Below are 24,194 nucleotides of genomic sequence, written 5' to 3'. Positions count from 1 at the left end.
CAGGGTGAAATCCTCACCACCTTTTATAACAGTCAGGTTTTTATTTTCTAAAGGAAAACGTGGATTGTTTTGACTGATGTGAAGTTCACAAACAGCATGTTTCACTTCCAGGTCCACCGGAACCTCCCAGCAACCCACCAGAGATCATGGATGTGACCAAGTCCACGGTCTCTCTCTCCTGGGCTCGACCCCGGGACGACGGCGGCTCCCGGGTTACAGGATACTACGTGGAGAGGAGGGAAGTTTCCACAGACAAATGGGTCCGTCACAACAAGACCCACATTACCACCACCATGTACAACATGACCGGACTCATCCCCGATGCAGAGTACATGTTCAGGGTCGTGGCCCAGAACGACGTCGGCCAGAGCGAGCCTGGTCCTGCGTCCGAGTCCGTGATCTGCAAAGATCCGTTTGGTGAGTACAGTCACACACACACACACACACACACACACACACACACACACACACACACACACACACACACACACACACACACTTTTAAATAATTCATTTATGTTTAATTTTCAGACTGATTTTTCTTTTCTTTCTTTTTTTTAACTCTTTTTTAGTTTTCAGATTTTTTTTTGGGGGGGGGGGGGGGGGGTCTGGTGGGATTAAGGGACAAATGCTGAGGACAACATTGCCATCAAAATTCCAAAACTTAGAGGACAACAATGTTCTCACTTTAGACAAATGTTTTTGAGGAGTTCAGAAGAAGCTGTCAGTGTTCAGAACTGAGTTCTGGGTCCTCGTTTCACTTGGTTCCTAAGATGTCATCCTGTCCACTTCGTTGCAGACAAACCCAGTCAACCAGGAGAGATTGACATCATCTCCATCACGAAAGACTGCATCACCATCCACTGGCTTCGCCCTGAGCACGATGGCGGGAAGGAGATCCTGGGCTACTGGATTGAGTTCCGGCAGTCTGGAGAGACGGCCTGGAAGAAATGCAACAAAGAGCGTTCCAAGGACCGGCAGTTCACAATGGGTGGTCTGATAGAAGCCACCGAGTATGAGTTCAGAGTCCTCGCTGAGAGTGAAGCTGGGCTGAGCCGCCCTCGCCGCACTCCCATGGGCATCAAGACCAAACTGAGTGGTAAGCAAAGTGAACTGATCAGCTTCCTGATGGTGCTTCTTCATGATGTTTCTTCTCCCTGTAAATAAATCAGAAATGTTTTTTTGTTGTCCGTTAGCACGGTGGTGTTCAGCGGGTATTGCAGGTTTGTGGTATTTTGTCCACTGATCGTAATTCCACCATCAAGTCATTCGGGTTTTTCGAGTTGTGGGGTTCACAGTGGCACCTCAGTATAAAGGCGTGTTTGGGATCTGATCTTTGTTCATTTCTTAATTATTCATTCTTTCATCTTAACACAGCGAGAATAAATTGAGCAAACTCAAATCCTGCTGGTCTTTCTGCAGTTGGTGAGGCTCCAGTTTTGAAGGAGGACATGCAAGACGTGACCACTAAGCTGGGTGAGCCTGGAACTCTGATCTGCGGCATCATCGGCAGACCTCTACCAGAGATCAAGTGGTACCGCTACGGCAAGGAACTGATTCAGAGCCGCAAATATAAGATGAGCTCTGATGGCCGCAACCACTCCCTTAGCATCATGACAGATGAGCAGGAAGACGAGGGTCTGTACACGTGCAGAGCCATCAACGAGGCCGGTGAGATCGAGACAAGCGGCAAACTGCGGCTGCAGGCGGCACCACAGTTCCACCCTGGCTTCCCTCTGAGAGAAAAATACTACGCCGGCACCGGCACCAGCCTCCGTCTGCATGTGGTCTACATTGGACGTCCCATCCCCCAGATCATGTGGTTCTATGGCAAAAAGCCTCTTAAACCGTCTGAAAATGTGATTATTGAAAACACGGAGAGCTACACTCACCTGATGGTGAGAAACGTCCAGAGGCAGACCCATGCCGGCCGCTACAAGGTGCAGCTCAGCAATGCCTTTGGAACCATTGACACCATGCTGAGGGTTGAAATCCAAGGTAACACGAAGTTCTTCTGTCTAAAGAACTTAAGTTAGGTCCACAAATCAATTCTAAGTCCCAGAGTTTGGCCTCCGGTTTTCTAGAAGGAACAGAGGAGATTCTGCTGGAGTTCCTCATTCTCTGTGCCATTTGACAGTGAAGCAGTGACTGTGTGGCCAAAGTCTCCAGCAGCAGAAACTGAAGCTTGTAGCTCCTCCAGCGCTGTCAACAGGTGGCTTCACCTGATTTGGACAGACTTCAAATGAATGCTGCTGCTCTGCACTTCAGGCTCATATTCACTGTGTTCAGCTGAAAATTTTCTGTGATTATTTGTGGACCTAACTGTAGGAAGGTGAAGATGTCTCTGCTGCACTTTGACAATAATGACTTGATTTCTAAGTTCTTTGTAAATTATTTTTGCATATAAACTTGTGAGTATCTCACGTGTCTTGTATTATTTGTGGTAAATGTGCAGATAAACCATGCAGCCCTGATGGGCCTGTGGTCGTTGAAGCTTTGCTAAAGAGCTCAGTCATCATTAGCTGGAAGGTTCCCAAGGATGATGGAGGCTCCGCAATCACCAACTACATTGTGGAAAAGTGTGAGGCCAAAGAGGGAGGGCAGTGGCACCTGGTGTCCTCGTCTGTCTCTGGTACCACCTGCCGTGTCCCCAACCTGACAGAGAACGCTGGCTACTACTTCAGGGTCTCTGCTCAGAACCAGTACGGGGTTAGCGAACCTCTGGAGATCCCGTCTGTTGTCATTATTAAGAGTCCGTTCGGTGAGTCTATCGGTATTTTACATTTCAATGGTTGTTATTTGCCAACATCCTGTATGTGGAGTGTTGAGGTGCCACTCTGTCTGTGTCTCAGAAAAACCCAGTGTTCCACAGCAGCCCTTCATCATCAGCTCCACCAAGGACTCCTGTGTCGTGTCCTGGAAGCCTCCAACCAGTGACGGTGGAGCTAAAATTACCAACTACTACCTGGAAAAACGGGAAAAGAAGCAGAACAAGTGGATGTCAGTGACCACGGAGAAGATCTTGGAGACCCGCTATAATGTCACAGGCCTGATTGAGGGCTTTGAGTACGACTTCCGTGTCAAGTGTGAGAACATCGGTGGCGAGAGTGACTGGAGTGAGATCTCCGAGCCCATCATTCCCAAGTCAGACCAGACGCCTCGTGCTCCAGCATTTAGGGAGGACATCAGGGACATGACTGTCAAATACCATGCTAGTGCCACCTTCGTAGCTAAGGTACTTTCTTGGGGTGGGGGACTAGAGAATTAATTTGCTGACATGAATTTGTATTCTGTGTTGATATTTATTCTAAATATTTTAAAATGTAAGTCCCTTCTATTGAAATAGACTAAAATCACAAAGACACAATCTTAAAGCAGGTCAGATGTAGTCCACGGTACTCAGTACAGACGAGGAGACGAGAGTATCGTCCTCCTCCACAGTACTCAGTACAGACGAGGAGACGAGAGTATTTGGACTTGAGCTCCTGAGAGGATCATTGGTTCTAACCCCAGCCAGCCAAACAATCACTAAGGGCCCTTGGGCAAGGTGCTCAATCCCCGAGTTGCTCCCAGTGTGTAGTGAGCGCCTTGTATGGCTGCACCCTGACAGTGTGTGTGTGGCATCACTGTAAATGGTAAATCGCGTTATAAATGCAGTTCAGTTACCACTTACAACCCTCCAAACACGTCCCACCCAGAAGTCAGATTTTTTGCTCGTAATAATAATATCTTTATTTATTAAGACCTTAAGAAAAAATAAAAATATGTCTGAACGCCTCACGACAATGTCAGCATTGAAACTGAGTGGATTCTTGTTCATTAAATAATTGATTTTAAGCAAATCAGGTTTAAGCTTTGCTCCCTGTAACCAGGTGGTGGGACACCCCTATCCTGTGGTCAAATGGTACCGCAGCGGAAAGGAGATTCTCGCAGATGGAACCAAGATCAAATCCCAGGAGTTCAAGGGAGGTTACTACCAGCTGACCATCACTGCTGCTGATGAGAATGATGCCACAGTCTACCAAGTCCGAGCAACCAACTCCGAGGGATCCATCTCAGCAACAGCCAACTTGGAGGTAGAAGGTAATTATGGAAATGAGTTTTCCAACATTCTTGGTCATTTGGTTTTCATTTTGGGTGATGTTTTCCGAGGGTATTATAACAAATAGATGTGCCAAACCATATCTAACTAATTCACATTCATTGTAACTGTACTTCCAGTTCCTGCAAAGATCCACTTGCCCAAAGAGCTCCAGGGAATGGGAGCAGTCCAGGCTGTCTGTGGTGATCACATCACTATCAAGATCCCCATCTCTGGCAAGCCTGAACCAGCAATCACTTGGCAAAAGGGTCAGGAGATCCTCTCTAATTCTGTTTATCATCAGGTCATCACCACCAGATCTTTCACGTCCCTGGTGTTCCAGAAGGGAGTCCAGAGGAAGGATACTGGCTACTACATTATCACAGCAAAGAACAGGTTTGGAGTAGATAAGCAAACCATTGAGGTCAACATCACTGATATTCCTGAGCCTCCAAAAGGACTCGTGGTCAGTGACATTGGCCGGGACTCCATCACTCTCACCTGGCAGCCACCTGCTAGTGATGGTGGAAGCACCATCATTGGCTACATTGTGGAGAAGTGTCCCACTACCTCCGACAGGTGGATCCGTGCCGGACAAACCACTGACTGCAGCTTTACCATCATCAATGTATTTGGAAAGACCAAGTACCAGTTCCGTGTCCTTGCTGAGAACCAGTTTGGCTTGAGCCTTCCTTCTCAGCCAACTGAACCCATCACCACAAAGGAAGACAAGTCTGTGATTCGGAACTATGATGAGGAAGTGGATGAGGCCAGAGAAATCACCAAGGAAGAAGCGCTAGTCTACAAGGTTAAGGAACTTCTCTCCAAGTATATTATCTCTGAGGAGCTTGCTCGATCCCAGTTTGGAGTGGTCCACCGATGTGTGGAGATTGCTACCAAGAAAACATTCATGGCCAAGTTTATCAAGGTTAAAGGAACTGACCGTGAGTTAGTTCTCAGGGAGATTGAGGCCCTAAACATGGCTCGACACATGAATATCATCTACCTACATGAATATTTTGAGAGCATGGAGGAGATTATCCTGATTTTTGAGTTTATTTCAGGTGTTGACATCTTTGAGCGTCTTGGTATGAGTGGTTTCGAGCTCACAGAGCAAGAGATTGTCCGCTACCTACGACAGGTCTGCTCCGCGCTGAAGTTCTTGCATGAGCATAACTTTGGGCACTTTGATATCCGACCAGACAACATTGTTTACACCACAAGGAGAAGCACTAACATAAAGATTATTGAGATGGGCCAGGCTAGGCTGCTGGTCCCAGGAGAAAACATCAGAATGCTATTTTCAGCTCCAGAATACTGTGCTCCGGAGGTTCACCGCCATGATCTGGTCACAACTGCCACAGACATGTGGTCTGTTGGTGTGATGGCCTATGTGTTGCTCAGTGGTCTCAATCCATTTGCTGCAGAGTCCACCACAAAGATGATTGACAACATCTCCAACTGTGAGTATGTCTTTGACAGTGAAGCATTTAAGGACATCAGCTTGGAGGCTATGGACTTTGTAGACCGACTTCTAGTCAAAGATCAAAAGCTCCGTATGACAGCTAAGGAGGCTCTGGAACACCCATGGCTCAAGATGAAAATTCAGCACATCAGCAATAAAATGATCAGGACCCTGAGACACAGGCGGTATTACCAGACTTTGGTAAGAGGATAGACACTATTGTGTCAGCAGCACGGGTTGCATATGGTGGTGCCTTCAAGAACCAGAGAAACTTGGCTGTTGGTAAAGTGAAGATTGGAACTGAGTACCAGGGCCTGCGTGCTGGTCCTGTGATGCATGCTTCAGCTGAGGAAGGCGGACATGTCAGATTCACTTGTAACCTTACACACTATGACAAAAGTACACAGGTGTTCTGGTACTTTGGTAATCGTCAGTTACACCCAAGCCCCAAATATGAAATTTCTTACAGCAATGGATTTGCCAGCATCTATGTAAAAGATGTTGAAGAGAGTGATGATGGGGTGTACAGATGCAAGGTGGTGAGTGACGATGGCGAGGACAGTGCTTATGGTGAGATCTTTGTTGAGACCTTGAGGAGCCTTAGAGAGTACTATATCAGTCGCACCATCAAGAAACTGAGGAGAAAGGTTGACAGGACAAAGCTCTTGCAGAGACCACCAGAGTTTACTTTGCCTCTCTACAGTCGCACCGCATATATCGGTGAAGATGTCCGCTTCGGCGTAACTATTACGGTACATCCTGATCCTGTTGTAACATGGCTAAAGAATGGCGAGAGAATCAAGCCTAGTGATGATGAGAGCAAGTACACCATAATGAGTGATAAGGGTCTGTATCAGCTCATGATCCACAACTTGGACATGAATGATGATGGTGAATACACTGTCATGGCCCACAACAAGTTTGGGGAAGACAGTTGCACGGCCCGTCTCACTGTGATACCTCCTCCTGTGATGGAGGAAACTATGAGGCCCATCTTCAAACGTCTGCTCGCTAACGTTGATTGTGTTGAGGGTGATAGTGCCCGCTTTGAGCTCAGGGTATCTGGAATCCCAGCTCCTACTCTGAAATGGGAGAAGAACAACCATTCCCTGCAGTTCAGTTCCAAGATCTTTGTCATCCAGGAGGGCATTGACTGCCATGTTCTGCATATCAGAGAGACTCTGCTGGAAGATTCTGGTGTATACAAGGTCACTGCAACCAACTCTGCTGGTTCTGCAAGCTGCCAGGCTGCACTTAAGGTGGAACGCTTCACCTACACCAGGAGAGAGTACAAGAATGAGGAGGAGAAATACATGCACATCCAGAAACAGATTGAAAAGACCAATAAGATGGCTCAGAAGATTGCTACTACAGAGGAGCTCGTACCTCTCAACCCAACAGCCCAGGAAGCACTCAGATTTGCTGCAGAGATGTATAAGCCTGCAGTGAGTACTAAGCATGTAGAAGGTGAGTTTGACATCACAGAGGAGAAGTCAGAGACCAAGAAACTGGAGGACGAGAGGCGGCTATTCATGCCATATGAAATCCCTGAGGCCATGGTTCATGATCCCAGAGTTCTGGGTGAGGACAAATCTATTAAACATTTTGTGCCTCTCTCTGAAATGAAGTGGTACAGAAAGCTGAAAGACCAGTATGAGATTTCAGAGAGGATGGAGAGAATTGTTCAGAAGAGACAGAGACGCATCCGTCTGTCTCGGTGGGAACAGTTCTATGTCATGCCTCTCCCGAGAATCACTGATCAATACAGGCCAAGATGGCGTATACCAAAACTAACTATGGATGATCTGGAGACTGTCAGACCCTCCCGTCATTCACCTTCTCCTGAATCGGAGGTGTCCTTCAGGTACAGGAGAAGATCAATGGGAGACCTCAGTGATGAAGAGCTTCTGCTGCCTGACGATGAGTGCATCTGCAGGAAGAGAATTGCGGAGGAGAAAATGATGCTTGATGATGAGCTGGAACTCGGTTTTTCTGCCTCGCCTGTTGGCAGCCCTGTCCGCATTCAGCGACGTGTGGTGGAACATGAAGACAGAAGACAGGAAGTCATGCAGGAAGCTGCTGAGATCACTCAGACAAAGAAGAAAAGAACAATTTCTCAGTATATGAGAAGAAGAAGGTCACTGTCTCCCACATACATCGAGCTGATGCGGCCAGTCTCTGAGTTGATTAGACCACCACGTTCCAGGCCTGCCAGTGAAATTGAAGGAGAAACTGCAGAGAGGAGGTCCCCCACCCCAGAAAGGACCCGACCACGCTCTCCAAGCCCCATCACATCTGTTGAGAGGTCATCACGCTCCTCCTCAAGGTTCGAGCGGTCTGCCCGCTTTGACATCATGTCCCGCTATGAGGCACGAAAAGCTGCCCTGAAGTCTGAGAGGAAATATCAGGTTGTTAGCCAGACGCCTTTCAGCCTTGACCACGCCCCCAGAGTGACGGTCAGGATGCACTCTCACCGTGTGCCAATCGGCCAGGACACCAGATTCACCCTGAATGTACAGGCCAAGCCTGAGGCAGACGTCAAATGGTTCCACAATGGAACAGCAATCTCTGAGAGCAGCTCAAAATATGTCTTCTCCAATATGAGTGGTGTTCTGTCTATTACCATCCGAGACTGTCAGGAAGAGGACAGCGGCACATATCGCTGTGTGTGCTTCAACACCAAGGGTGAGACCTCAGACTACGCCACGCTGGATGTCTCAGGTGGGGCTCTGACCATATTCTCCTCTCTCCGTAAAGATGAGGAAGCTCCCAAATCCTACGTGCCTGAAATGACTCGAATCGATCACTATCATGTCACTCACTTCAGAACGGGCTATGAATCAAAAACTCACTTTGAGGTGGAAGAGAGCAAGTCCACACTCACTGAGACGCACAGGACTGTGACACATGATCGTTATGGCATCTCCACTGAGGGGTACGACTCGTCTATTAAGTATGACTCAGCAGAGTACTTGTCATCTAGTTCATCCTTCTCTGCTTCTTCTGAAAAATTGTCTTTGACCGGGAAGCATGTCACAGTCGAAGCTACACAAAAGTCAACTTCTGCTGCTGCTGAGGACATTGCAGTCCCGAAAGTGAAACCAGCAGTTCCTGCTAAAATCCTCACCAAACCTCGATCCCTGACAGTAGCAGAGGGAGAGGCAGCTCACTTCTCTTGTGATATTGATGGAGAGCCCTCACCCACTGTAACATGGATCCATGAGAAAAGAACTATTGTCTCTTCTCACCGTGTGCAGGTCACCACAACACAGTACAAGTCCAGCCTGGAGATCTCCTCTGTGACCGTGTCTGATGAAGGCAGTTATGTGGTGGTGGTAGAGAACTCTGCTGGCCGACAGGAGGCTCACTTCAGCTTGTCCATCTGCAGACTGGCTCCGAAAGAGGAGGTGAAGGCAGTGATGTCCCCCACGCCCAGTGTGAAGACACCAAAGGATACAGTCACCTCACCACCTCCTTCTGTCAGTTCTTCGGTTCCCAGTGTAAAGTCCCCAGAACCCAGTGTCACAGGTGTTAAGTCCCCTGAACCAAGTACAAAGTCACCAACACCAAGTTTAAAGTCTCCTGAACCAGCTCCAAGTGTCAAATCCCCGGAACCCGAAAGAGTTAAGTCACCAAAGAGCATAAAATCTCCAGAACCTCAACTGAAATCACCTGCTCCAGTCAAGTCCCCTGAGAGAGTGAAGTCACCTGAACCTGAGGAAATAAAATCTTCTAGAGGAGTTAAATCACCAGAACCTGTAGGAATAAAAACATCAAAGGGTGTGAAGTCCCCAGAGCCTGCTGGACTCAAATCACCAAGAGGCATCAAGTCCCCTGAACCATCTGGACTCAGGTCACCAAGGGCCTTGAAGTCCCCCGAACCTGAAGGAATAAAGTCACCTCCAAGGATGAAGTCCCCACCCCCCATCATGTCTCCTAAGAGAGTAAAATCCCCAACACCTAAACCTCCTAAGGTCATAAGTCAGCTGACAGCTGAGGCGTACAACGGCTCTGTGAAGATGTCCTGTGCTTATGAGAGCAGTGTCAGGCAGGTGGTTTGGTACGTCAATGGACGGAGGCTTTCACAGAGCAGCAGGTTTGAGATGCAAACCTCAGAGGGCTCCTGCAGCCTCCTTATCCACGAGCTGGCAGACAGTGACCAAGGGGAGTACTCCTGTGAGATGACATCAGAAGGAGGAATGTCCAGGTCCTCCTTTTCCTTCACTGGCCAGGTGTTCCAGTCCATACGTCTGAAGGTCAAAGCTTACCGTGAGAGGCAGCTGCCAGTTAAAGGTGAGACTTCAGCTTCCACCTGTTCATCTTACAGCTACTGTTCAAAGGTTTGGGTTCCTGCATTTCTAAAGAAAGAAAATCAGGTGTTCTTTTGAAGTAAATGTCACATGGTTTATGATTTAAAAATATTCAGAATGTATTTCTTTATTCATTCATGAAGAAACACATTTGAATTAGAGCACATCTAGTTTGACTCGTAGCAGCAGGTCGGCCTGGAAAGAAACCCCGAGCTGACACAGAGGCGCGTGCACTCACGTGCATGTTGATGACATCATAGCACCACACCAGTCTCCACCCTCAGGGGCGTGGCTTTGCAGTGACTGGGGTGAAAATGTGCAAAAGAAAATACAAATACACACATTAAGCAGTACAACTAAACTGGGGGGATCAGGGTGAGAAAATAGTGTAAAAAAAAAAAAAACCTCCAGAATGCATCTCTGGACATCACCCCCCCCCCCCCACCCCAGACCACTTCTGACAAAGGTTCACTTTACCCATAAAAAAGACACCCCCCACCCCCCCCCCCACCCCCCCACCCCATGTCAGATCCTGGCTACAGGCCAGAATTTTATTTCGTCTTGAATGAAGTAAAAGCTGTAGAAAAGCCGTCCCCTTAAAATGTGTTTATGCTAAATAATGTGCAGGTAAATGTCTTTCTATAATATGATGCTACATTAGGAAAAAGCAGCAACAGTTAGTGAGTGAAATAGAATCTGTTCAGTAGGAGAACAATTTGCTCTTTTAAATGTCTCCACCTGGTAGAATAGAATAGAGTCTTTGTCATTGCACATATGTGCATACATATACACAATGAAATTTGTTCTCTGCATTTAATAATCCTAATTACAGTGAGAACCAATCCAACCACTAGGGGCAGTGAGCAGCCACAGTCCGGGGTCCAGGGACCAACTCCAAATGTAGATGCTGCCTTGGTCAGGGGCAAAGAATGGAGCAGACCCTAAATAATCATGCTTTTGATTTGGATTTACCTTAAATGCTAGGATGCCACCACAAAAGGGTTTCTATAAACAGGGTTTCGATAAGCAGGGTTTCTGTTAACAGGGTTTCTATACAAAGGATTTCCGTAAACAGGTTTTTATAAAAAAGGATTTCTATGAAAAGGGTTTCTATAAAAAGAGCTTCTATAAACAAGGTTTCCGTAAACAGGCTTTTTATTTCAAAAAAAGGTTTCTACAAACAGGGTTTCTGTAAACAGGGTTTCTGTCAAAACAATTTCTATAAAACAGGGTTGCTGTAAAGTGTTTCTATAAATGGGGCTTCTGTAGAAAGGTTTCTAGAAACAGAGTATCTATAAAAAGGGTTTCTATAAACTGGACTTCTGTAAAAAGGGTTTCTACAAAAAAAAGGTTTATATGAACAAGGTTTCTATAAAAAGAGTTTCTATAAACAGGGTTTCTATAAACAGGGTTTGTATAAAAAGAGTTTCTGGAAACAGGTTTCTAGAAACAGAGTATCTATAAACAGGGTTTCCGTAAACAGGGTTTTTATTAAAAGGTTCCTATGAAAAGGGTTTCTATAAACAGGGTTTCCGTTAACAGGGTTTCTATAAACAGGGTTTGCATAAAAATGGTTTCTATAAAAAGAGTATCTAAAAAAAAATGGTTTCCATAAACAGGGCTTCTGGAAAAAGGGTTTCCATAAAAAAGGTTTCTATGAACAAGGTTTCCGTAAACTGGGTTTCTGTAAACAGGGTTTTTATAAAAAGGTTTTCTAAAAATAGAGTTTCTATAAAAAGGATTTCTATAAAAAGAGTTTCTATAAACAGGGCTTCCGTAAACAGGGTTTCTGTAAAAACAGTTTCTATAAACAGGGTTTCTATAAAAAGGGTTTCCAGAAACAGCGTTGATATAAAAAGAGTTTCTATAAACAGGGTTTCTATAAAAAGGGTTTCTAGAAACAGGGTTTCAGTAAACAGGGTTTCTATAAACAAGGTTTCTAGAAAGAGGCTTTCGGTAAACAGGGTTTGTGTAAAAAGAGTTTCTATAAAACAGCGTTTCGATAAACAGGGTTTCTATTAAAAAGGATTTCTATAAAAAGAGTTTCTATAAAAAGGCTCTTGAGGCAAAAGGCAAAGCTCTTGATTTACCGATCGATCTACATTCCGATCCTCACCTATGGTCTTGAGATTTGGCTCAAGACCGAAAGAACGAGATTGCGAGTACAAGCGGCCGAGATGAGTTTCCTCCGCAGGGTGGCTGGGCACTCCCTTAGAGATAGGGTGAGGAACTCGGTCACTAGGGAGGAGCTCGGGGTCGAGCCGCTGCTCCTCCACGTCGAAAGGAGTCAGTTGAGGTGGCTCGGGCATCTTTTCCGGATGCGCCTGGACGCCTCGCTGGAGAGGTGTTCCGGGCACGTCCCATTGGGAGGAGGCCCCGGGCAAGACCCAGGACATGCTGGAGGGACTACATCTCTCGGCTGGCTTGGGAACGCCTTGGGGTTCCCCCGGAGGAGCTGGGGGAGATGTGCGTGGATTGGGAGGTCTGGGCGGCTTTGCTTGAGCTGCTGCCCCGCGACCCGACTCCGTATAAAGTGGAAGAAAATGGATGGATGGATGGATGGAGTTTCTATAAAAAGGGTCCAAGAAGGCTAAATGGTTGTTTGCCTTCTTGGACTGTGATGTTACGATTGGAGAGAACAGGCAGCTCCAGACAGGGGTTTACAGAAAACCCACTCACACTGACCAATATCTGCTCTTTGGCTCAAACCACCCCCTTGAACACAAGCTCGGGGTGATCAGGACTCTTCAACACAGAGCCCTACAGGTGCCCACAACTGCAGAGGGAAGGGCTAAAGAACAACAACTTGTACGGAAAGCCCTCACAGTATGTGGGTACCCACGATGGTCCCTGGACAAAGTGCAGAAGTCCCAAAAAACAAAGAGACCAGATAGACAGGAGACGGAGACAAGAAGAAGAGGAGTGTCTCTCCCTTATTTAGCAGGAGTAGGGGAAAAACTACAGAGGATCTTCAGACAGCACAAAATCCCAGTTTACTTTAAACCGGTTAACACCTTGAGACAGAAATTAGTTCACCCTAAGGACAGGATCCCTAGTTACAAACAGAGCAATGTAGTGTATTCTATCAGATGTCAGGAAAACTGTAATGAACACTACATAGGTGAGACTAAGCAACCTTTACACAAAAGGCTATACCAGCACCGCAGAGAGGGTGCCAGTGGACCTCAGTCTGCAGTTCATCTCCACCTGAAAGACACTAGCCACATGTTTGAGGACAAGGAATTTAAAATCTTAGCCAGAGAGAAGAAATGGTTTGAGAGAGGTGTCAAGGAAGCATTCTTTGTAAAACAGTTGAAACCCAGCCTTAACCAGGGAGGGGGTCTCAGACACGCTTTGTCCCCTGTTTACAATGGGGTACTCAGGTCAAAGCAGTTTCAGTCTTTTGTTCATGGTAATGAGTCATTCACGTCATCAGGAGAGTCGTCAAGGGAGCCATGAGGAGAGACGTCCGTCCCATCATTAGGAGGGACAGCTGCCCTGTCATTAGGAGGGTGCTAACTAGAGCACAATAGGTGCTAATTAGAGCTAGTGTTTAGTCACTAGCCTGCAGCAGTTGGCCTCTCGGTAGGAGGGGTCTGGTTAGGTTAAAATACTCCAGCTTTTGTTGGCTTCTGTTTTATTCTTCTCTACAAGAGTCAAGACGGAAGTCAGATTACCAGAGCAAGAATTTTAGCTGAGGAAGCTTCTGCGATTTGAAGCGAAACGTCCTCACGTCAAGCAACCCAGTCCAGTCGAAGATTCAAGCTTCTCTACTATGGAAACCACCTGGACAACTGAGAGCCTACACAGAAACTTTTCAATTTCAATTTCAATTTGAAATTTGAAAATTTTCAAATTTCAAATCCAAGGGTTCTCCCCCTTGGATTTGCCTGATGTGAATTCTCTGAGCCCACAAGTGACTTCCACTCTTGTCTCCAGGCTGGAACGGCGGACTTTAGTAATAGGGGATTCTATCACCCCCAAAGTCATGTTATGGACGCCGGCTGACGTGAAATGTATTCCTGGGACCAGAGCTCCCGACATTGCATCCCATCTTAGGGTGCTGACGCTGCAGAAGGGAAAACAGACTAAGAAACATGACATGAGATATAGTCACATAGTTATTCATGTCAGCACCAATGATGTCAGGATGAAGCACTCAGAGGTCACAAAAACAGACATAGAGAGGACTTGTGACCTTGCCAGAAAGATGTGTTGGCATTGATTAATAGTCCCTGGTCCCCTCCCTCCTGGGGTACTGATGAGGCGTTTAGCAGGCTGACATCATTAAATATGTGGCTGGAAAAATTGTAGACAGCAAGGCTTTAGCTTTATTGATAACTAGCCTTCATTCTGGGGCTGCTGTGGCTTGCTGATGCCGGATGGCCTTCACCCTACTGGGGAAGGCGCCGCCATCTTGTCTGCGAACATAGATAGAGCTCTACAGGGAGGGTAACATTAAGAATTTACAGCAGGCCACGGAGCAGGTGATTAGAGACCCTGCAAGGTTTATGACAAATGTGGATGTGGAATCCATTAGCTAAGCGGGGAAATTAGTGCAGAAAATCCACTATGGTAATAGTGCAGTTTATCTGCCAGGGAGGGAAATTTAACAAGCTGAGACTGTGGCCTGCTTCCGTAGACCTGTCCATACAAATCATAGAGGGATATGCTTTACAAACTTAATACCCATTACTATATTGGATGATGTTGAAATTGAGGATGGCGCAATGGTTGTTCCAGCATTATCAAAGATTTTGTGTCTGCTACCTACAACGCGCGTGGAATGTCTCAAACCTAAACCTACTTCTAGGCATCTTATGTATGCTACTCTGGAACCACCCCTCAACCCCACTGTGGTCTTTAGTCTGGGTCTCATTAACATAAGATCACTATCCTCAAAATCATTGTTGATTAATGATCTAATTATTGATCATCACTTAGATATGATAGGGTTATGTGAAACCTGGCTTAAACCTACAGCTGTCCTCCTCTTAAATGAGGCCTGCCCACCAGCATACACATGTAGTCACGTCCCTCGTAATGCGAAGCAAGGCGGGGGTGTTGCTCTTATTTATAAATCTAGGTTTAGCTTATTAGCTGTTGGGGGTCACAAATATAACTCGTTTGAGCATCTGATTCTCTGCTCTGCTCAGGATATTACACATTGCCAAGGTCAGAAGAATAAAAATCAGTCATATTACTTTGTCACTGTATATAGGCCTCCTGGCCCATATTCTGAATTCTTAGATGAATTTGGTGCGTTCATCTCTAACTTGTCAACTAGTGCAGATAACATTCTGATTATTGGTGACTTTAACATTCATATAAATCAGCCTTCTGATCCCCTCTGAAAATCACTTATGGAAATTGTGGATGCATTAGGATTTCGGCAATGCATTTGGGACTCGATGCACATTAGTGGAAATACCCTGGATTTGGTTCTCGCACGTGGTATTGCTGTCTCGAATATTGACATCATGCCTCTTACATCAGTGGTCTCTGATCACTCACTTATTATGTTTACAGTTTTGCTACCATATTTAGTGGAACAGCAACCTTATTTATCACTACTCTTCAACTAAGACTGAACTCAAAGCTAGCCCGCCTGATGTCTTAGCTTCACATTTGGCAAATACCCAATCAATAGACAGCCTTGTGGATAGTTTAAACTCAGTGCTGAAAACTACACTCGACATGATGTAATTTATGTCTGTAGCATGGCCAAAGCAGAGGGTCACCCCTTTGAGTCTGGTCTGCTTGAGGTTTCTTCCTCAGAGGGAGTTTTTCCTTACCACTGCTGCTTTGGGGGTTATTAAGTTTAGACCTTAGTTGTGTGAAGCGCCTTGAGGCAACTCGGTTGTGATTTTGCGCTATATAAATGAAAATAAATTGAAATTAAATTGAATTGGATGTCACTGAGGTAGTCAAACAACTCTGCAGTGGCGAAGCCCCAGGGGTTGATGAGATCCATCCAAAAATGCTGAAGGCTGTGGGTGTGGAGGGACTATCTTGCATGAGACGTCTCTTCAACATTGTGTTGGGGTCTGGGACAGTGCCTAAGGAGTGGCAAACTGGGGTGGTGGTCCCCATATTTAAACAAAGGGGAAAAGAGAGTTGGTGCCAGTTACAGGGGTCCTGCTGGAATGACTTTGTGTCCAATGAAAGACATTTGTCCATGTGGTGTGTTTCTCTGGAAGTGATCCAGCATGTACGTGCCTCAGCGTTGAGGACACCAGCAGCTGGAGAAGGTCAAGGACACGCCCACCTTTCATCTGCGGTATATGCGGTGACATCACCACATACTCCTAAATAAAAAGAAGCACAGAAATAATCCCATTTTGTCAGCTGGTTAATTACATGGCCCATGTTCAGAGACATCAGCCAAACGGTGCTCTGTGGACTCATGGAATTGCTCCCAGGTTCCTAATAGGACTTCTTGCATTCTTCCGAGATACTTTTCCAAGTAAGAGGCTGGAAATGTGAGTTCTGAATAGTTTGAATGCAGCCTGAATCATGCACTCAGACTGCAGTCCTTGTTGCCTGCTTCTTAGTCCAGGTCCCGGACATCATGGGTTCTGGTTGTTGGCTACTGGACACAGTGTTCCTGGGTTCTGATTGGCAACACCTCAGACAGACCAAATCTCCACCTGCATCCTGTAAGTAGAAATGTGGTGGATTCCCAAACCTGGATGCTCCCAGTGAAGGTTGAAGTCTCAGCACTCTAGAAAGGAGGAGGTGCAACTTCCTGTTGATTGATCCATTAAATTTATTCATGAAATCAAAGAATATGTAACCATCCATTTCTTTCTTTGTTGTTGGTGATATCAAAATGCTTCATGACTACGTTAGATCACTGTTTCTCCTCCTCCTCCTCCAGGGTCCATGAAAGTGAGTCAGAAGGAGGTGTCGTCGTCGTCAGTGATGAAGAAAGAAGTCCACGCCATGGAGGAGACTTCTTCTTTCTCTTCATCTGCACAGCAAGCGATGATGTCATCTGTCATGGAGTCCAGTAAATCCAGCAGCATGGCCGCAGAGATGAAGTTTGAGAGCATGTCAATGTCCAGCATGTCCTCCATGGCCTCAGAGACATACACCATGTCCTCCAGCAGTCTGAGTGAGACAGCATCTCACATGGAGGCTTCGTCCTTCAGAGCCATCGGTAAGACTAATCACTGTGCTCTCTGATTCATCTGTAGACTTTAAGACACCGTCTCTGTGCTCTGATTGTTTCTTAGACTTTAAGAAACCGTCTCTGTGCTCCGATTGTTTCTTAGACTTTAAGACGCCGTCGCTGTGCTCCGATTGTTTCTTAGACTTTAAGACGCCGTCGCTGTGCTCCTATTGTTTCTTAGACTTTAAGACACCGTCTCTGTGCTCTGATTGTTTCTTAGACTTTAAGACGCCGTCTCTGTGCTCTGATTGTTTCTTAGACTTTAAGACGCCGTCTCTGTGCTCCGATTGTTTCTTAGACTTTAAGACGCCGTCTCTGTGCTCCGATTGTTTCTTAGACTTTAAGACACCGTCTCTGTGCTCCGATTGTTTCTTAGACTTTAAGACACCGTCTCTGTGCTCCGATTGTTTCTTAGACTTTAAGACGCCGTCGCTGTGCTCCTATTGTTTCTTAGACTTTAAGACACCGTCTCTGTGCTCTGATTGTTTCTTAGACTTTAAGACACCGTCGCTGTGCTCCGATTGTTTCTTAGACTTTAAGACACCGTCTCTGTGCTCTGATTGTTTCTTAGACTTTAAGACACCGTCTCTGTGCTCTGATTGTTTCTTAGACTTTAAGACACCGTCTCTGTGCTCCGATTGTTTCTTAGACTTTAAGACACCGTCTCTGTGCTCCGATTGTTTCTTAGACTTTAAGACACCGTCTCTGTGCTCCTATTGTTTCTTAGACTTTAAGACACCGTCTCTGTGCTCTGATTGTTTCTTAGACTTTAAGACACCGTCTCTGTGCTCTGATTGTTTCTTAGACTTTAAGACACCGTCGCTGTGCTCCGATTGTTTCTTAGACTTTAAGACACCGTCTCTGTGCTCTGATTGGTTCTTAGACTTTAAGACACCGTCTCTGTGCTCTGATTGTTTCTTAGACTTTAAGACACCGTCTCTGTGCTCCGATTGTTTCTTAGACTTTAAGACACCGTCTCTGTGCTCCGATTGTTTCTTAGACTTTAAGACGCCGTCGCTGTGCTCCGATTGTTTCTTAGACTTTAAGACGCCGTCTCTGTGCTCTGATTGTTTCTTAGACTTTAAGACACCGTCTCTGTGCTCTGATTGTTTCTTAGACTTTAAGACACCGTCTCTGTGCTCTGATTGTTTCTTAGACTTTAAGACACCGTCTCTGTGCTCTGATTGTTTCTTAGACTTTAAGACACCGTCTCTGTGCTCCGCTTGTTTCTTAGACTTTAAGACACCGTCTCTGTGCTCTGATTGTTTCTTAGACTTTAAGACACCGTCTCTGTGCTCTGATTGTTTCTTAGACTTTAAGACACCGTCTCTGTGCTCTGATTGTTTCTTAGACTTTAAGACACCGTCTCTGTGCTCTGATTGTTTCTTAGACTTTAAGACACCGTCTCTGTGCTCTGATTGTTTCTTAGACTTTAAGACACCGTCTCTGTGCTCTGATTGTTTCTTAGACTTTAAGACGCCGTCTCTGTGCTCCGCTTGTTTCTTAGACTTTAAGACGCCGTCTCTGTGCTCCGATTGTTTCTTAGACTTTAAGACGCCGTCTCTGTGCTCCGATTGTTTCTTAGACTTTAAGACGCCGTCTCTGTGCTCCGATTGTTTCTTAGACTTTAAGACGCCGTCTCTGTGCTCCTGTTGTTTCTTAGACTTTAAGACGCCGTCTCTGTGCTCCGCTTGTTTCTTAGACTTTAAGACGCCGTCTCTGTGCTCCGATTGTTTCTTAGACTTTAAGACGCCGTCTCTGTGCTCCGATTGTTTCTTAGACTTTAAGACGCCGTCTCTGTGCTCCTGTTGTTTCTTAGACTTTAAGACACCATCTCTGTGCTCCGATTGTTTCTTAGACTTTAAGACACCATCTCTGTGCTCCGATTGTTTCTTAGACTTTAAGACACCGTCTCTGTGCTCCGATTGTTTCTTAGACTTTAAGACACCGTCTCTGTGCTCCGATTGTTTTAGACTTTAAGACACCGTCTCTGTGCTCCGATTGTTTCTTAGACTTTAAGACACCGTCTCTGTGCTCCGATTGTTTTAGACTTTAAGACACCGTCTCTGTGCTCCGATTGTTTCTTAGACTTTAAGACACCGTCTCTGTGCTCCGATTGTTTCTTAGACTTTAAGACACTGTCTCTGTGCTCCGATTGTTTCTTAGACTTTAAGACACCGTCTCTGTGCTCCAATTGTTTTAGACTTTAAGACACCGTCTCTGTGCTCCAATTGTTTTAGACTTTAAGACACCGTCTCTGTGCTCCGATTGTTTCTTAGACTTTAAGACACCGTCTCTGTGCTCCGATTGTTTCTTAGACTTTAAGACACCGTCTCTGTGCTCCGATTGTTTCTTAGACTTTAAGACACCGTCTCTGTGCTCCAACTGTTTTAGACTTTAAGACACCGTCTCTGTGCTCCGCTTGTTTCTTAGACTTTAAGACACCGTCACTGTGCTCCGATTAGTCTGTAGACTTTAAGACACCGTCTCTGTGCTCCGATTGTTTCTTAGACTTTAAGACACCGTCACTGTGCTTCGATTAGTCTGTAGACTTTAAGACACCGTCTCTGTGCTCCGATTGTTTCTTAGACTTTAAGACACCGTCACTGTGCTTCGATTAGTCTGTAGACTTTAAGACACCGTCAGTTACAATCTAAGGAAAGCTGAACCTCTCACTGAACTCCGCCTGCTGACCCAACAACCGACACTTCTCCTCCTCTTTCTTCTTGTTCTTCTTCTCCTTCTTCTTTGTCTTCTTCTCTTCCTTGTCTTTTCTTCTTCATCTTCTCCTCCTCCTTCTCCTTGTTTCTTCTTCTCTTCCTCCTCCTCCACTTGCTTTATGTTATTAAATTAACAGCTCAGGCCATTAATCTGAGAAGGCCCAGTGATCATCTGATGTTGCCTTCCAGACCCAGTAGGCATTTAGAGTTGTCCTGTTGAAAATCCCACATCTAGACGTTGAAGCTCCAGCAGTCTGTCTGACTTTAGTCCTCAGCGTTGGTGCATAAATGTTAATACACACTGACACTTCGTAAGGTTCCGGTTGAGCTCACACTAAAGGAAAAACACCGGTGACATATTTGACCAAACATGAGCAGTGACTGGAGAACAGATGGGCCACTCATATTCTGGTGTTGTGTCTTTGGATTCAGGTTGTCCACCAAGGATTGAGGCACTGCCCGAGGACATCAGCATTGAGCCAGGAAAAGTTCTGACAGTGTCTTGCGCCTTCTCCGGTGACGCCAAATGCATCGAATGGTCCCGTGGCGGTAAAACTATTGAGGTGGCCGCCGGTGGCCGCTTCCACATCGAAACTACAGAGGACCTCACCACCCTGATCATCACTGGGGTGAAGGAGGAAGACGCCGGAACCTACACTCTCAGACTGTCCAACGAGCTCGGCTCTGATACGGCAACCGTCCACATTAGCATACGTTCAAAGTAGCCACTCGTCCCCCGCTTCCCTTCCTCCACCTCTTTCTTTTGATGATGTCCATGAAAACCATCTGGATTTGTGTTCTTGTAAATATGAAGTATTTTTGTACCAAACTGGACTTTAATTTATGCCAAACTAGACTAAAGTCTAACATTGTTGTAAACTGTACCATATTGAATGACGTAGGATTGTTGATCCTTGTTTCTGTGACATGTACATAATGTATATAGCCGACGGTTACGGTTATGGTTGTTATTTATGACGTGAACTAAATGTGGTTTAACAGGAGAAAGTCTCGTGGGACGAATACCCTGTTAGACGGAGAAACTAAACTCTGTGCCTCAACGACAAGTTGAAGTCTAAGATTGCCTCGGCAGGTGGAGAGTCTCCCTGCCGACGTTCCCGAAATCCAACAGAATCCACCAAGGCGCCACGCGGCGCAGAAGCTTTGGAACACGAGTCCGAGACCCTGAGCGCTGTTGGCGTCGACCCTCACGTGAGCAGGGCGACTGGGCCTCGGCCTCGGACTGACTATGTCATACCGCCGTTTCTGATGACGTGCTCAGGGTGCGAGCGGCCTGCACTGCCTGAGCTCACGTGTTCCTGTTTGTTTGGTGCTCCGCGTCTGCTAAACGACCGCTTGGTCAGGCTCCTCCCATGTACCATCAGCCTGGCCAATCACAGAGAGGAGTCTGTCTGGCGCTTGTTTGCAGAAGCAGAGTTTTCTCCTGGAGGTCTGCGGCGTGTCTGTGTGTTAGTTTTAGACGTCAGTCGAGCAGGGCGCCACTGTACCAACAACCCGCCACCGCTGCATTGGGGGGCGGGGCTGCGTCTTGTGCTTTAGTTTGATTGACATTAGCTTTTTTAGCAGTGATGATTTTTTGCAGGCTCCTGGAGTTTTTCTCCGTGATTGATTTCAATAAAGCATGATGATCAGCACACCGTCTGTGTCCGTGTCTGAGTCCTGTTATGTCTGAAACACACCTCCAAACATCTGCGCAGCTCCACTTCCCTTCAGAGGAACTCCAGGGACCAGAAGGAAGTAGATCGTTTCCCATCCCGCTGTGTCCTCCTCTTAGTATTTGATTGACAAGTCAAAAGATAAAAAGTCTGCAGTTGATGTGAACAGTTTCATGTAAATCAGTCACTGACAGACGTCTCTGATCACGTTGTCCTCAAAACCCCAGTGAGCTCACAGAGGGGGGACATGACGGAAAGACAGAAGGACGGGAGCCACCAAGACACTGTAAACACTTCAGTGGCCAGAGAGACTTATCTGTTGCTTCTTTAATCGCAGCTTCACACCGGACTTGAAGAGAAGAAGACAGTCTGATGGAGACCTGGACACCCCCAGGTCTCCCTCTGGACACCCCCACGTCTTCCTCTGGATGGGATGCCAGTCCATTACAGGTTACGTCTCCAGCCAGGACACATTTACAACTGGTGAGCAGAGACGATAAAGATTAAGTGTCTTGATCTTGTCCAAGGTCACAGACAGGTGACCCAAACAGGACTCGAACCCAGCTCTACAGCAGTTCAACTCTTTCCCACTGAGCATACTGCTCCAGACAAACACTGAAGTCTCCCATGTGCCTTCTGACAAAAGAGCTGAAAGAAAATGTCCTGATGTTTACAAACAGTATGCAGTGTGAAGTATTCTCTGAAGTATTATCTGAAGTACTCTATGAGGTACTCTGAAGTGCTCTCTGCAGTATGAAGTACTCTGCATTACTCTCTGAGGTACTCTCTGCAGTACTGTCTGAAGTATTCTCTGAAATACTCTGAGGTACTATCTGCAGTACTCTGTAGGATGAGGTACTCTGAAATACTCTCTGCAGTATGAGGTACTCTCTGCATTACTCTCTGAAGTACTCTCTGCAGTATTCTCTGAAGTACTCTATGAGGTATTCTCTGGAGTACTCTCTGCAGTACTCTCTGAAGTACTCTATGAGGTATTCTCTGAAGTATTCTCTGGAGTACTCTCTGCAGTCGTCTCTGAAGCACTCTGTACAGTACTCTCGGAAGTACTCTCTGCTGGATGAAGTACTCTCTGAAATACTCTCTGCGGTAGTCTCTGCAGTATGAAGTACTCTCTGCAGTATGAAGTACTGTCTGCATTACTCTGAGGTACTCTGTAGTACTCTGTGAAGTACTTTCTGCCAATGGTGGTCACAGTTCCGCTAATCCGCTAACCGCTAGTTTCAGGAGAAACTGCTCTATCTTCTACAGACAAAGAAGAACTGGTCACAGGAGAGAACAAAAGCAAAAGGAAAAAAAGAGATCTTTTCCTTTGATACCATTCTGACTTGCTGGCAATATCACCCAAGTCATCCAGAGGCATACAGTTTTAACAGACATGTTATTTAAATTAACATCACGTCTGAAGTTTTATAAAGTGAAAATATCAGCTATATGTTTTAGTTTTAAAGTGCTGCACTAATTTTGAAGGTTTTAGTGTGGTCATGCTGTCTCGGCAGTGCATTATGGGTAAAAGATCACGACAGAAGAAATGCATTTGAGATGCTCTGATCAGGCTCCACACGGACAACAGCATTAAAACTCTCGTGAATATATTCTCTGGGTTTATAGACTTTGTTATTGTGTTTAAGTAAAAATGCCAGAAGAAGCTCAGGTTGCTTCTCCATTATTTTCAGTTGGAATCACTGTGATCTGCAGTCCTTCCTGTTTGCTCTTTAACGTCGTGCTTATTGTCCTTTACAACACTGTCTTGTTGTTCCAGAGAAATATATATAAGATGTCTGAAATTCGGTTTGCATTTATTAAATTCCACGCAGATTAAATGTAGCAGACACAAAAATATTTATTTTGAATATTTGTTTTTGCAAAGTTTCAGTCTCTACTGCCATCTACTGGCCAGTAGTGTTCACGGCAGTATTCACCCTGAGTACTGAGATATCCCATAATCTTTTGCATGCCAGAGAGTTGCTGCAGCCTCTTGCTGCAGCTGATGAAAAGCATAAAAATGTACATTTTGGTTGTATAATGTTCATGTACAATTGTTATGTTTTCTCTCTGTGCTGTTTAAACTGCAGCAATTCTCTGGCATGCAAAGGATTATAATAATAATAATAATAATACATTTTATTTGTAACACACTTTACATTCCATAGAATCTCAAAGTGCTACAGAGCAAAGGCTAAAAACAAACAATATACAAGTCAAAAACAATAAAATATTCATAAAGCATAACCACACAGATAAAATCATAACATTTTAAACATTTTAAAAGGCCTTTTTAAATAAAAATGTCGAGGCCTTTTTTAAATGCCCCCACACTCTGTGGGGCCCTCAGGGTCTCTGGAAGGGCATTCCAGAGCCATGGGGCGACTGCCTGGAAGGCCCTGTCTCCCATGGTGGAGAGCTTGGATATGGGCTAGTGCAGGCGGTGTTGTGAAGGTGTAGTGACACGGACCCACAACAGGGGACGTTAATGAACGGACAATGGATAAGCCAAAAAGTAACAATTTAATGTTGTGAATTGCACAACGTGATATAGACAATAACAATAGAGGAGTACAGTCAATCATACACAAGGTGACGTGTGGGCAGGCTCGAGGATAGAAGACGTCTGTCCAGAGAAGAGCCGGATCCCACACGGCTTCCACCGCCAGCGGATCTGAAGAACACCGGAGCCGTCAAGTTCCGAGTCCCAGGTGGCCACCGTCTCCAGCTGTCAGACCTGGTACTGCTGGCAGAAACAGAAACAG

At 45.8% G+C, this 24,194-nt stretch overlaps 1 protein-coding gene across 1 annotated transcript in view; it reads left to right on the top strand.

Annotated features, from left to right (window-relative positions):
- Nucleotides 1-21,407, top strand: part of ttn.2 (titin, tandem duplicate 2) — a 472,252-nt gene extending 450,845 nt beyond the window's left edge. Inside the window, 10 exon segments of the mRNA XM_034187115.1 lie at nucleotides 112-417; nucleotides 800-1,099; nucleotides 1,423-1,998; nucleotides 2,456-2,761; nucleotides 2,853-3,235; nucleotides 3,873-4,083; nucleotides 4,222-5,751; nucleotides 5,754-9,839; nucleotides 16,737-17,018; nucleotides 20,183-21,407. Coding sequence (XP_034043006.1) covers nucleotides 112-417; nucleotides 800-1,099; nucleotides 1,423-1,998; nucleotides 2,456-2,761; nucleotides 2,853-3,235; nucleotides 3,873-4,083; nucleotides 4,222-5,751; nucleotides 5,754-9,839; nucleotides 16,737-17,018; nucleotides 20,183-20,475 — 8,273 coding nt within the window. The 3' untranslated portion in view covers nucleotides 20,476-21,407.
- Nucleotides 21,408-24,194: the final 2,787 nt, after the last annotated feature.

This window comes from Thalassophryne amazonica, chromosome 14, assembly GCF_902500255.1.
Source record: "Thalassophryne amazonica chromosome 14, fThaAma1.1, whole genome shotgun sequence".
In the NCBI taxonomy this organism is placed as follows: Eukaryota; Metazoa; Chordata; class Actinopteri; order Batrachoidiformes; family Batrachoididae; genus Thalassophryne; species Thalassophryne amazonica.
Note: the sequence above shows the minus strand (reverse complement) of the source record. Positions and strands in the feature narration are given on the sequence as shown.